General features: G+C 39.2%; 1 protein-coding gene across 1 annotated transcript; it reads left to right on the forward strand.

Moving 5' to 3' along the window:
- Window positions 1-2: 2 nt before the first annotated feature.
- vegfd (vascular endothelial growth factor D) lies at window positions 3-8,012 on the forward strand. The gene is made up of 8 exons (XM_071489139.1): window positions 3-1,039; window positions 3,639-3,852; window positions 3,938-4,058; window positions 4,834-4,903; window positions 5,026-5,153; window positions 5,242-5,357; window positions 5,905-6,070; window positions 6,297-8,012. The coding sequence occupies exons 1-8, from the start codon at window positions 926-928 to the stop codon at window positions 6,313-6,315; spliced, it is 948 nt and encodes a 315-aa protein (XP_071345240.1). The 5' UTR covers window positions 3-925; the 3' UTR covers window positions 6,316-8,012.
- The last annotated feature ends 4,004 nt before the right edge of the window (window positions 8,013-12,016 follow it).

Here is a 12,016-nt window from a genome sequence, read left to right on the forward strand (position 1 = left end):
CCCTCACACGTTACAGAGGTCTGGATCACATTTAAAACACATGTTACTGCTCTTTGGCTGTGTGCGGTTTGGCAACTCCAGAGGAGAAGACACTGATAGGGGATTTAACAGTCAGAGGACTTGATCATTTGACAAACAGATATTAGAAAAGCAAGACGGGAACACACAAGCAAATAAAGAGCCGTGCTTTGAGGCAGAACAATCTGCAGCAGAATTAGCCCATATCTTAGAGGAAGGAATTTTGTGGCCATTCTTGCACCTGAGGGCCTTTTGTCTTTGGACAAGCCACAGTAGGATCTGGAGAACTGAGGAGTGACAGAGGGAAAGTTTAATGTACAGATATCGTAACCAGGGAAACCAGGAGCCCAGCAACCTTTTCAGGAGGTGGGAATATAAAGAAGAAGAATTTGAACAGAAAGGAATTTGTTCAAATCATCTAGCAAGAGGCCCTGTAATACTTCACAGGCTTTCAACCCATTTGGACAAAACAAAGTTTGCTGATAAGGAGACTTCATCGGAATCTTGACTTGTGTTTTTTTTCTGAGGTAATTTTCAACCTCTTACTTTTAGTAGTGTTGTTATTTAACTGGACACCTCAGGTTCTGCATCAAAGCTTCAGCAGTAAGAGGTGCATGTTTTCTCCATTTGGCTCACGGGTGTCTGGGTTGCTGTGACAGGTTACGTCTGGCTCAGACACACACGCATACACACGCGCGCACACACTCTACTGTGAAGCTGGAAGATCAAGAGTTTGGGTTGCACATACTTGCACTGAGAAGACTGAGTGTGTGTGGTCTGAGGGATTCAGCTGGTCTGGGAAACTGAGTCAGAGAGGCAGTCAGTTCTAAGTGCTGTCTGCCAGCAGTAAAAGAAGACAAGTTCATACTGCTGAGCGCTTCTCAGAGAAAGTGAGCAGAGCCAAGGGATGATGATGACGATGAAACAGACCCTGTGCAGACTCTCCTGCTTGGTGACTCTGTTGGTGGAGCTGAGCTGGATCAACGTGGGCCACAGCATGCACAGAGAGGGAGGAAGCAGGGTGAGTGTGGCATGAAGCTTTATGTCTTGACATATGTGTATGTATATGTAACAAAGCAGCAATGCAGGAAGTCTCCTGCAGTTCACTGCTTTTTTGTAGCTGGTGTATAACTATAACTTCACCGTATACTATTGTTGAATCCAGGATTGATTTAACTTGTTTTTGCAGTTTTGTGCAGCCTCTTTTCTTTTTTCACTCACTAATCCCCACACTTGAACAGCTGCCGTAGCTCGCAGTATACCCACATGTGCTCACCATGCTCCTTCCTCTGAAATCAAAATTGACATGACTGCAATCATGTGCACGCTTGCATTTGGCTAAACGGGGAAATGCACGTCAACATTGCATCTGCGTCAGAGGCACTATTGAACCACTTTACCCCTCTTCTTCATTCTTGTATGTAAATTGATTTTCTTTAACAAGCCATTATTCATCTCCATAATGTTCCGTTCCCCCCATTCACCGTCTATTGAAACTCTTCAAGTCTTTACCTTCCTTTCAATTCCTGTCATCCCTCTCTGAGGCACTCTCCCTCTCTGTTTCTCATTATGGTCTCGTGGTCTATCCCCTGGTAGAATTTGCAGAGGGGAAACCTCCCTATTTTCAGTTGTTTCTCTGATTTAAGTGGAAGCAGTTGGCCAGCCAACACACCCCACCCTCTGTTCTGCAACGCACTGAGCACATCAGAGGGCTCAGATCATTATAGTTGTCCAGAGTAAATAAAACAAACATTGTGCAGACAAGTGTATGACTGTCCTCTCTGATGTGCCTCCGCCCCAGTGGCAGACCTACCATCCAGTCTCAGGCTTTGGCTTTCCTGCCTGGGAACTCTTTTGCTCAGATAGATCACACCCTTGGCTCTTTAACGTCTATTAAAATTTCAACAAGTTAAAACAAAAACAAAGCTGTAAAAAACCTTTACCAAAGACATCATTTTGGATTTAGTGCTAGACATCATATTTCATGAAAAACGAAAAGCATTGGACTCTGCATCCAGCTGATTGGGTTTCCATTTGGTTCTGGTTTATGTCATCACGGGAACTATGCCCCTCTGCGGTCACATGACAGGTGGTTTGATAGTTTTCTCCCACCCCTGAGTCACAACTCTTCTCCTCTCTGAGAATACTTTAAACTGTGTGTCAGTGTGTATGTGTATGTGTACATGCCGCACATGTGCTTTTAAGTGGATGACACTGGCGCCTCCTCTCACAGTGCATACTAGTGGTTTTGCTGGCTAAGGTCCATTAATTTTGGATGTCATGGGATTAAATCTGGTCTCATGTCATTCCTCTTGTGTGTATAAATGCATGCTCTTTGGTAGCACACACTTCAGAATGAGCAGTGTTCAGAGACAGAGAGGCGTAAAGGCAGACAAAGCTCTTGCTTCAGCGGTTGATAATCACACTTTGATTAATGGGTGTGACATCAGGCCAAGTGCTCCAAGTCAATGCACACTACAGCAAACAGTATATCAACTGTATAACACGTTAGCAGAAAACAATGCACAGAATGCAGCTCTAAATATCTTTAATGTTGCCCAGTTCGGTTTTTTTAACATTTTATTTTCAACATTTTACCAGCTTTTCTTTTTTTTTTTTGCTTGTATATTTTGTTGAACTAAACTAAGAGTCGAGAGCCATGTTAGCAGCTCTGTGAGGCTGTAATGTAACATTTACCAGAGCTATGTCCAAAATCACTCCCTGTTTCTTGAATAGTGCACAATATTTACCCTCCAAAATTTTATGTGTGAAATTTACCCACTACAATGCCCTCAAAAATTGAAATGCAAATTCAATAGTGCAACTCTACACATTTAAGTGATGAAACAAACTAACACAGATTACTCACAACAGAGTAAACTATTTTGTGTCTGTTATATGAGTGAAAGTGAAAAAAGTGAAGTGAAACTGTTAGCATGCTAACATCTGCTAATTAGCCCTATACACAAAGTCCTACAGCTTGGGTTGATGGGAATGTCAAGAGTTTTGGAGGTATTTGTTACAAACCAGATGATTTGATAAATTGAAATCAAACTGACCTTCGATATCTGTAAATTGTATGGCAATCCATTTAACATTTGTCAAGATGGTTCCCACTGACCCAGAAATGTCAACCTCATGGTGTTGCTAGAGGAAAAGATGGGATCACCAGAGTCAGCAAGAGTCATCATCCGGGAACTATGAATATCTTTCCCAAAATTCATTGCAATCCATCCAGTAGTTTTTGGGACATTTCAGTCTGGACCAAAGTGGTGGACAGACAGACAGACTGACATTGCTAAATGTTTAAATTACCATAGAGGATTCTTTGGTCTTTTTATGATTACTGCCCTCTAACAGACCTGTGCATGTTTTTTGAATATGCCCTCAGTAATCTTCACTAATGTCACTAAATGAAAAATTGTAGGCTAGACATGAAGAGGGCTGTGATTGTACTCATAAGTTGCTTTAAAATAGTTTTCAAAAGAATCATTCAAAGAAATAATATGTGATTTTGAAATGTCATAGCATTTTTATTCTAATACAGGTAATTTTGACAGCTGTGTTTAGATTTAGTCTTATTCCAGACATGAAAAGATGACTAACTGTGATCCCTCCAGGTAATGAAGCAGTGGGAGAGGAAAGTGCGGTCAGCCTCCAGTCTGGATGAGTTGCTGAGGCTCGCAGACTTTCCTGACTGGAAGTTGTGGATGTGTCGTCTGAGACTGCAGCAGCCAGAGGCCCCGACAGAAACCCTCTCTTCTGCACCTTCAGTGGGGTCACACCGCTCTACGCGCTACGCTGCTGAATCTTACAGCCTGGAAATACTTAAAGGTGGGTCGAAACATACAGTATATGTCAGTGTAAGCTTGTGTACGCGTGCTAATGTGGTTATGATCATTGTGTGTCTTGCATTTAGCCATAGATGAAGAGTGGCAGCGCACTCAGTGCATGCCAAGGGAAACGTGTGTTGACGTGGCCAAGGAGCTGGGCACCGACCCCTCAATGTTCTTCAAACCACCTTGTGTGTCCATCCACAGGTTTGTTTAACATGAAACCCGAACCACAACTTTAACATTGTACACCAAACTCAAAGCTATGCCTTTGTTCCTGCATCCAGTCTAACACTCAAGCTGCTAAAATGTCTCAGCAGTCATTGTTTTGACAAATGTCCATATTTGATGTCCTAATATCAGTTCAAAACTATGTGTAAGGGTGTTTTAATATGTTTTTTAATGATATTGTTTTTGGGGAATGCTCTCATTTGCTTTCTTGCCAAGAGTTAAATGAGAAGGTCAATACCACTCACATTTTTATCTGATAAATATGAAGCTACCACCATCAGCTGTTTAGCTTAGTTTAGTATAAGGATTGGTAGAAGAGAGAAAACAGTGTTGTTGTTGTTACCTCAACCTCGCGGTTACAGTAAGACTCCAAGAAGTTGCTGCTTCCAGCCAAGAAATAGTCCGGCACACAATAAATACTGCAATGTGTGGGTTTTGCAGTTCAGTTTTTGTACGGATTAAACAAATAAGATATATTATGATAATCAGTGAGCTTTACAGCTGCTAGTAGGCAAATATGATAATTTTGGACAGAGCCAGCCTAGCTGGCTTTTGTAAAACTGACCTTTAGACGTGCTGGTAGGAGGATTTTGTTAGTCTACCTATGGCAGAGCCAGGCTAGCTGTTTATAATAGAAATAATAGTTGTAACTTTTCTCAAAGTCAGCTACAACAACTTAGTGCATGTGTCCTGTATGTATGGAACATGCACATCACTTTACCCAGATGTGAATTTATTTTCCCACTGACAGGTGTAGTGGTTGCTGCAATCAAGAGGGCGTCACCTGTAGAAACACAACTACTGTATATGTCAATAAAACAGTGAGTGACCAAATCTCAGATGATAAGTGGATATACTTTGAAACTTTTTTATTTAACCTTTTTAAGGGTTAAGTAAAAACACTCAAACACTGTGTGTGTGTGTGTGTGTGTGTTTGTTTCAGGTCCTTAGTGTCATTCCCTTCAAGTTTGTACCAGAGCCTGTGCTAATAAAAGTGGCTAATCATACAGAGTGCAGGTGCATGGAGCCCGCCATAATACGACGTAATGCTCAACCTCACAGGAGCAGTGGGTGAGTCCAAAACCTCAGCCGGTTTTATATCTCAGCTGAATTTGATGTGATATTTTCTAATCCATCTGCTCTAATCCATCATTGGTAGCTGCTCTCCAATGGGCCAGCTGTCAGAGGCAGAGGACTCCAGGAGACTTTGTGCCAGTGGCTTGATCTGGGATTGTTCCACTGACAGATGCATACCTTACCCTTCCAGTACACCAGGTGTGTGTGTGTGTGTGTGTGTGTGTGTGTGTGTGCGTGTGTTTGTTTGTGTGTGTGTGTGTGTGTGTGTGTGTGTGTGTGTGTGTTTGTGTGTGTGTGTGTGTGTGTGTGTGTGCGTGTGTGTGTGTTTGTGTGTGTTTGTGTGTGTGCGTGTGTGTGTGTGTGTGTGTGTGTTAGTGCCAATTAGCAAAAACTAGTGTGTGGACACAGCAGATAGTGAACATGGTAAACATTATATCTGCTTAACATCAGCACATAAGCATGAGCATGTGAGCATGGGAGTAGTTAACTCAAAGCACAACCTCACAAATGATGAGTGATCCAAAATCCAGGTATATCATCTGGACAATGTAGTTTTTTCATGTGATATAGTTTTTAATTTTATTGACATATAAAAGTGAATTGAATATGCTGTAATTTAGTTATTATATATATGATGTGAGTTAATATGGAGATTCAGCTAACAAGATCAAGAAAACATTAATTTAAGATAAGTAATTTCATGTACTTATACTTAAACACTGCCTATTTATTACCTCCTGCTTAGAGTTTCCACTCACTTCATGGATGCCTGACTGTGAGATAGATGTGGAGCGCTGTGACTGTCTTCCTAGACCTGCGCCAACTCTCAAGCCAAGACCGATCCATCGCTGCCAACTCAACTCTTCAATCTGTGCTAACAAGCGTCAGCGTTTTGATCAAGCCTCCTGCAGGTAGGCCAGAGAGATGTGTTTGTTTCCTGTGCGCACTTTGTTTAATTCCCGTGGTCTGTACTGCAAAGTGACATGAGACATACAAAAGACCTACTCAGATGCTGTTGTTATCATATAAGCAACAAGTGAAATGATGATGCAAGATAAACTGAATAAAGAAAGTGATCAGTTTCTAAAAAGTTCATACGTATTTTGTACCTCTAAATGATCCCTCTTTTATTCACAGATGCAAATGGCCCAAGTAGAAGTCCACTGGGGAAATAAATTACGACAACCTGCTCACCAAGGATGTTTGGAGGCAGAGAGAATAGGCTCATAATTTATTTACAGTCCTATTTATGCTGATCACTTTAACTAATTAAGATGATATTAACTCACAAGACCATGTTAATTGATTTTTTAACATGCTTACCTTACGTTTCAATCAATGTGTCAAGTTTATGTTTTGTACATTTGTTCTTTGTGCACTGAATATGTAGTTTACATTAAAAGATTATTTTTATAATTTGAATTTGCTATGAATGTATGGATATTGCTTAACTCCTAAGGGATGTTTCACCAATACTCCTTTTTTTTTTGTTCAAATTTCATATACTTATCACCGGACTCACCTGCATGCAGAGCTTGCTCATTGGCAACAAAAGCTGCTGAATGAAAAATTAAGTAAAGTGAACAATTCCCAGTAAGTTAAGTCTGGTTATGTCAGAAAGACAATAAGGGTATTGTAACCTGAGACCATACAGAGTCTATAAAAATGTCCCCCCTCCCAGAAAGTTTTCATGTTTTATTTACAGATGGGGATTTAATGTGCTTTTGTGACTCTGCTCCAACAGAAAAAGATCCTTCAAAGTAAAAAAAAAAAAAAAAAAAAAAACAGAATTACACAATGTAATCTTAAATAACTCATAAAAGACACATTACAATAAAACACATGGCTATGTAGTCAGCATCTTGAACAGGACACATCTACATCATCACTGGTGCAGCCAATTGGTTGTATACATTAAGTCACATAATCAGTCCAATGGAGATCACCTGTGAGAAGTCAAAGGCTTTCAACTCATTGTAGTATAAATACACCTAAATCTGGAGGCTTTGTGAGGGTGGAGAGTGAAAACAATACAGCAAATTATAGGGAAGTCTGAAGGAAAATCTGATGCAGTCTGCAGGAAATCTGCAACTTCAGAGAACATTTGTTTTTCCAGCAGAACAATGAGCCCAAAGCATAAAGTGGCTGCGGACTCAGAGTCTCTATCCAGTTGAGAATATGTGTACATGTGGATTTGGAGAAAAGGCTGTTCATTCACAGTCCCCATGCAGCCCAACACAGACTGAGCAGTTTTACAAAGAACAATGGGAGAAAAAATTTCCACATGTGCAAAGCTGAAATAAAGACCTGTCCACACACACACTCAAAGCTGCAAATGCTGCTAAATGTGCATCCTCTAAATACTGACTTGGAGGGAGTGAATGCTTAATTTTAGGTCATTTTGTAAAGAACTGTTTTCACTTTGAGATCTGTATTCACTTTGACTTTAAAAAGCTAACACAAGATCGGCTGCATTGGTATCCTTTCAATATATTTTATTTTTATATATATATATATATATATACACACACACACAATTTTTGTTAGCTAGATAGTGACAGAGAAGATAGAAATCTTCACCTCCATATGCTTTGTATTTGTTATATGTTGTGTATTTGAGCTTTCAGGTGAAACTCCATCTTCTCTGATAATGGTTAAAGACCTGAAGCAGAAATGACAGCTTGAGTGGACTGTAAATACAGCTTCTCACAAAACAGGACCATCATTTGTAAATGCGTGTATTTTACTGTTGTTGCTTGGTGAATGTATTGATTTCCAGTCTGGTATTCCTATTAATTTCCTCAGCAGTGCTGCCGATCTGTAAAACGCAAACATTAAAGTGCGTACAGTATATGTCCTTCCTCTTTTTGTTAGCATCAGAATTGATTTTGCGCCCATTATATAATGGTCAGATACCATAAATGGTTAAATGTTGTTGTCTCTCAGTGCTCCGGAGCATGCATCAATAATGCTGTCTGTGACTGTGCTAAGTCATCATAGAACAATGAAAAATTGTCAAAATGAAAATATGAATAAATATCACATGTGATGACTTGAATTATTATTTGGACACAGCCTTTTCTATAATACATAAAGCAAATTACCAAACAAGCTTAAGTTACAAGGAGTTTTGTCTCCCCCTTGCTGCTCTCTTTATGTCCTCCTGTCATCTCACTGTTCCTCACTTTTTATTTGGAGTAAGAACATCATTAGAAATTAATTGTTTGCACTATTGCAAACAATGCATTAAACTCATGTTCGTTTGGCATTTATTTACATTTATTTTTGAAAATGAGGAAAAAGCCAGTAGGAAAAAGCCTATATTAAAATTATCAGATAAAGAGATTAATCTAAATGTATAAGGACATGAGCTCCATAAATCCACTGAATACTTAATGCAAGCAATCTCTTAATTACTTAACTGTTCACAAAAATAACAACTGAACATCAATTTAGACAAAAAAAATTGTATTTAGAAGAGAAACTGTTTTTATTAATTTACCCTGTAGAAATCACTTTCTTTAAAAAGAAATGGAAATGAAGAAGAAAGAAATTAAGTACACTGACCACCCCATAGGTGATTCCTTCATGTGACACATCCTCAGAGCCATACAGCTCAACACCCCCCACTGGGTGTGGAGGAGGATGAGTCTTGACAACCTGGCCAAGGCGCCATATTAGCCCTACTTTTAGCCCTACTCTATTTGCTATTCTCTGTTGACGTCCACTTGCACATAGCCTTTGCACAGAGGCCTGGCATAAAGACTGGAAATAGGGGAAAACAGCTTGCCCGGCTCTGTACATAAGGAAGAAAATCCACCAACCTGCATCTCTAAATTTGCTAATTAACACATTATGTCATCTTTGTTTAATCTGTATAAAAACCAATGTGTAAAAACAATGTGGTTTTACATAGGGCTTTATGAAAGACTATTTCTTGGCCATGGCACAGTGACTTTCTGGAGTCTTGTTGTCATCATGAGGTTTTCAGGCAACCATTAAAGATTGCTTCCAGCCAAGAAATAGTCTGCACATAATCAGGCCAAAAGTATACAAGTATGTGTCCACATACTTTTAATATATTGTGCAGTCTATAAATGAAATATTCAAACTGGGACTTAGTGAGGCTGAAGTATAAAAACGGGCTGTATCTGATGCCCATGTCACCAGCCCAAAGGACAGGTCTGTGTTATATATGTTACCCTGTTTCTTCAGTCCATCTGAAAGACCTGTGGAGATTTTCATACATTTTAACACATACACTGAACATCATCAGGTTTTTTTTTTTTTTCTCTAGTCTCCAGGGTGCCCAATGAATAATAGCCACATCTCTCCATTTTTCTCATCAGGAATCTGCAACTGCATATTACAGGACATGAAACTGCACAAACATTGGTGATTTTACCCCCAATACAGCCCAGTGGGTGAAAAGAAAATGATTCATGAAACAATTTTCTTGTCTTATTCAGCCAACAGTAACAAGCCTATTAATGTGAGGAGATTACAAAATTGTATAGAAAATTTCCAATCAGCAGAAACAAATGTGACAAAGTCACGTTATTCAAAGTCCAACAAGTCCTCCAATCAGAACATTCATATGGGTCATTTGCCCCTATTCCCTCTGATATGACCTGTAGGAGTGTCTCTTAAAATACATCTACAGTAGCAGATGTACTGGACCATTGTTGTTATACAACAATAAACATTCAGTTAAAAGGGGAAAAAGCAAGTAGAGCCATATATTGAAATTATGACAAATATGCGACTAAGAGACTCATCTAAACATATAAGAACATGATCTCCAAAAATCCACTGAGTACTTAATGCAAGCAATAATCTAATAATTCCTTAGCTGTTCAAAAAAATATCAACTGAGTTTTTTACTAATTTGCCCTGAAGAAAGGATCACCTTTTTGATAAAATAACAAATTTAAGTAAACTGGCCTCCCCAGAGGTGATTTCTTCAGGTGATTCACCCCCAGAGCCATACAGCTCTTCATCACCTCCAGACTCCCAATCTCTTGTGCCAAAATGCTGTGCTTTGTTGACCCATCCATCCAGCCCAACCTCCTCCTGCAAACAAAAAGCCAGAAGATATGGAAACAACTAAAATATTTTCCTCAGTATCTCATTTTCTAAATAAACACATTTTAGTTGTATGTGTTGTTGAAGAGTTAAACATTCCCTGGAGATTGTACAGAAAAAATGACACATTGCACAAAGACAGAGCTTCAAAGAAAACAAGAAAGAAGTTTCAGTTTGCTACTGCTCTGTTAAAAGATGAGTACAGATGCTGTTGGGAGGCCCATGTCACCAATAATAACTTCTGTCTGAAAGTCATAAATTTCCCCTGAGACAACACTGACATCAACTGCGGAATATGATGACATTTCAGTCCTCTGATGCGCTTTTATAGTTCTGGCACTTTGCATTTGGTTGCTTCCTAGGCAAGCACGTAAGCTAAACAAGGGCGCCAACCACATATGGATCAATACTCTGCTCAGTGAACACACACAACACTGACCTTTTAGAGTGACTGCTGCTCAGGTGGGCTGGAAATGTTTTTGCTTTTAATTTCTTTCCTCCTGCCGAGGCGATGAAATAGAAAGTTAGTTATACTGTGGTCAGACCTGACAGAGTCTCGTTACTGAAGTAACAGATGAAAAGATATTTTAGTGTAAGAAAAAAAACAAAACAATGTACAATATTAGCATTATAAGGTGCTAATGATGTCAGTGTTTGCATGCTAGTTAAAAGCTAATTTACGGATTCAAAATTGGGAACATTTTCACCTTCAAATATTAACAACAGCTGACCCAACACTGTTGTTGTTATTATCTAAGCAAACTCTTGTCTCACCACATACGTGACAACTTACAGTAGTTGTTTTACTTTGCAAGTCAGCTGACAGTTGAAAAGCCAAAACTCTCTCCAGCTTTCATGAACACCACTGGCTGATGTCACTTGAGGCGACAATAAGATAACACTAAGCAACCTGGTATCTGCCTGGCTGGCACCAGAAAGTTTGAAAGTGTAATATAGTTGTTTGGTAAAATGCCCCTATCAGCTGTGGGTTTAAATGTGAATATACAGTGGGAACCAACGGTGTTTGACTTAGCTGCTACTAAACGGAGCTGGGGCTTGAAACACAGTGAGTGTCCAGCAGTAGGCAGCTAGCTTAGCTGTAGTTTGTGCCTCTCATGTATTAGTATATAATCAGGTCACAGGGGTAATGATCTCTCTAAAAGATAATACTTCAAAAATCAGTTTGCACTTGGCGGGCTGCCATTTTTATTTTATTTCATGTTTAAATGTTAAAATATTAACACATTGATTTAGGGCCATTAATTAAAGATTTTGAAGAGACTTTTGATTGTTTTATATGTTTTTATTATTACCTTAGATAGAGTGTTTAGTCTTAACATAGTTTTGTGATTATCTTGTAATTCAGTGTTGTGACATTAATGAATTTCTGCCGATATAAAGAGTGAAAATAAAGTGTAATTGAGTCTAATACTAATTACACAGATTGTGAATTTCTTGGAGTCCCTCTGCTGTTTAAGCTTCACTGTGCACCCTGGTGTATGTGCAGAGCTGGACACTAGAAGGATGTTTTCACACTCATCTGCTGAAGAAGGAAAGTTTATCTGAAGTCTGAATTAAACACGCGTTCAAGATGATTGTGTGTCATCCCAGATAGTTTGGAAGTCAGTTGGGGACTTGGATGAATGTGATGTGGAAACTTGAAATCCCCTGTAAATGGACTGTTGTGTGAAGAAGGGGATACCTTGTGTTCAGCTGTTACATTTTTTAAATTAAAAATATTTGCATATTCATAGCCTTTGCATTTTTACAAT

Source organism: Trachinotus anak, unplaced genomic scaffold (genome assembly GCF_046630095.1).
Source record: "Trachinotus anak isolate AG129_WGS33_773 ecotype Australia unplaced genomic scaffold, CSIRO_AGI_Tana_v1 ptg000011l, whole genome shotgun sequence".
NCBI lineage: Eukaryota > Metazoa > Chordata > Actinopteri > Carangiformes > Carangidae > Trachinotus > Trachinotus anak.